The 1,795-nt window shown below is 33.5% G+C and overlaps 1 protein-coding gene across 1 annotated transcript in view; it reads right to left on the bottom strand.

Moving 5' to 3' along the window:
- Window positions 1-847: 847 nt before the first annotated feature.
- The window catches only part of LOC118490161 (receptor-like protein kinase HERK 1), a 6,625-nt gene continuing 5,677 nt past the window's right edge, over window positions 848-1,795 (bottom strand). The window contains exon 2 of the mRNA XM_035987467.1: window positions 848-1,013. Within this exon, the coding sequence (XP_035843360.1) occupies window positions 873-1,013 (141 nt within the window). The 3' untranslated portion in view covers window positions 848-872. The remainder of the gene's footprint in view (window positions 1,014-1,795) is intronic.

The following is a 1,795-nucleotide window of genomic DNA, read 5'->3' as shown; positions in this document are numbered from 1 at the left end:
ATTCGTTCTCATGGTTCTCGCGATAATTAGCGTTCTCATTTTAACCATCCCCTATATATATATATGTATATATATAAGGCTTGGTTCAAATAAGAACCACTATAAGTTGTGAGAACCATGAAAACTCTTTCTTCTCGCATAAATCGGGCCAATTTGTTTTGGCCTTGGAATCAAGTGAATTAATTTGAAGTCCATATATTGTTTAATAGGCTTTGGAATCAGTTGAATTAATTTGAAGTACATAAATTGTTTAAGATACAATCTAAGCCGTTAGTTTAGTATGGATAGTCTTTTACTATTTTTAATGTATTTTTGAAATCCATATATTGTTTAATAGGCTTTGGAATCGAGTTGAATTAATTTGAAGTACATAAATTGTTTAAGATACAATCTAAGCCGTTAGTTTAGTATGGATAGTCTTTTACTATTTTTTAAAGTATTTTAAATAAACCCCTTCAATTTTATCTTGTAGTGGTAAGTGTTGGTTCAATATGTTCTTGATCAATAAAATACCTCATATAATTTTTAAAAAGTTAATTAGTTATACTTTTTTACCATAATATTATACTTTTACATTTCAGTTTAAATTTAAGGAGTTCACACTTCATAACGAGCGTGATTTAGCATTTTTACATATATTTTTAGCTCGAATGATCCGTCGCAACGCGCGGGTTCTAAAAACTCGTTTGTTTTAAAATGGTTTGTTGAATATTTTAAGGTTATTCTTAATATCATGGTTAACACATAGCCATGATATGTCAAGCATAGAATAATTGATAAAATAAGTGGTCAATGACTGTCGATAAGGGCTAATAATGATTAATTAGGATTACGATGATAAGCTTTGGTCAATGAGGGATAATAATGGTCAATTATGGAACTACAATAAAAGTGGTGAACCGAGTAAGGTGGACATCACATCGAATATAACTTACTTGGTTCATCAGTGGGTTGTTGGAGAGGAAGGGGAGCGAAAGCCCATTCGTGCCCGGTGGATTTCGATTAAGTAAATTCTGCGACAAAGAAGATAGAAAACAATTTTTTTAGCACAAAGTGTGTTTGATTTTTTTAGCACAAAGTGTGTTTTATCTAAGAAATGAAATGTTGAGAATGTGATGTGCATGTTGTTAGTTCATAGTCAAGAGGTATTTACTTTCATTTTTACATGCAAAATTGTAAATATCACATATATATATATATATATATATATATATATATATATATATATATAGGGAGCCGCTAGAATGAGAACCACCTCGAGTTGTAAGAACCGCGAGAACTACACCCCACGGAGCGCCGTTCGCCGCGATTTTTTTTTTACAAGTAGATGTGTGCATTATAAACACGGCCGTAAAAAATCACGGCGAACGGCGCTCCGTGGGGTGTACTTTTTTACACCTCAAGTTTGGTGAAAAAAAAAGAAAAAAGAAAAAAAATTAAAAAACACCAAACTTGAGGTGTAAAAAAGTACACCCCACGGAGCGCCGTTCACCGTGATTTTTTACGGCCGTGTTTATAATGCACACATCTACTTGTAAAAAAAAAATCGCGGTGAACGGCGCTCCGTGGGGTGTAGTTCTCGCGGTTCTTACAACTCGGGGTGGTTCTCATTCTAGCAGCCCCCTATATATATATATATATATATATATATATATATATAGGGGGCTGCTAGAATGAGAACCATCTCGAGTTGTAAGAACCGCGAGAACTACACCCCACGGGTGGGCGTTCACCATGATTTTTTTTTTACAACTAGATGTGTATTATAAACACAGCCGCAAAAAAAAAATTTTAA

The sequence above is a fragment of the Helianthus annuus genome, chromosome 3 (assembly GCF_002127325.2).
Source record: "Helianthus annuus cultivar XRQ/B chromosome 3, HanXRQr2.0-SUNRISE, whole genome shotgun sequence".
NCBI classification, from domain to species: domain Eukaryota; kingdom Viridiplantae; phylum Streptophyta; class Magnoliopsida; order Asterales; family Asteraceae; genus Helianthus; species Helianthus annuus.
This window is presented reverse-complemented; position numbering and strand designations above follow the sequence as displayed.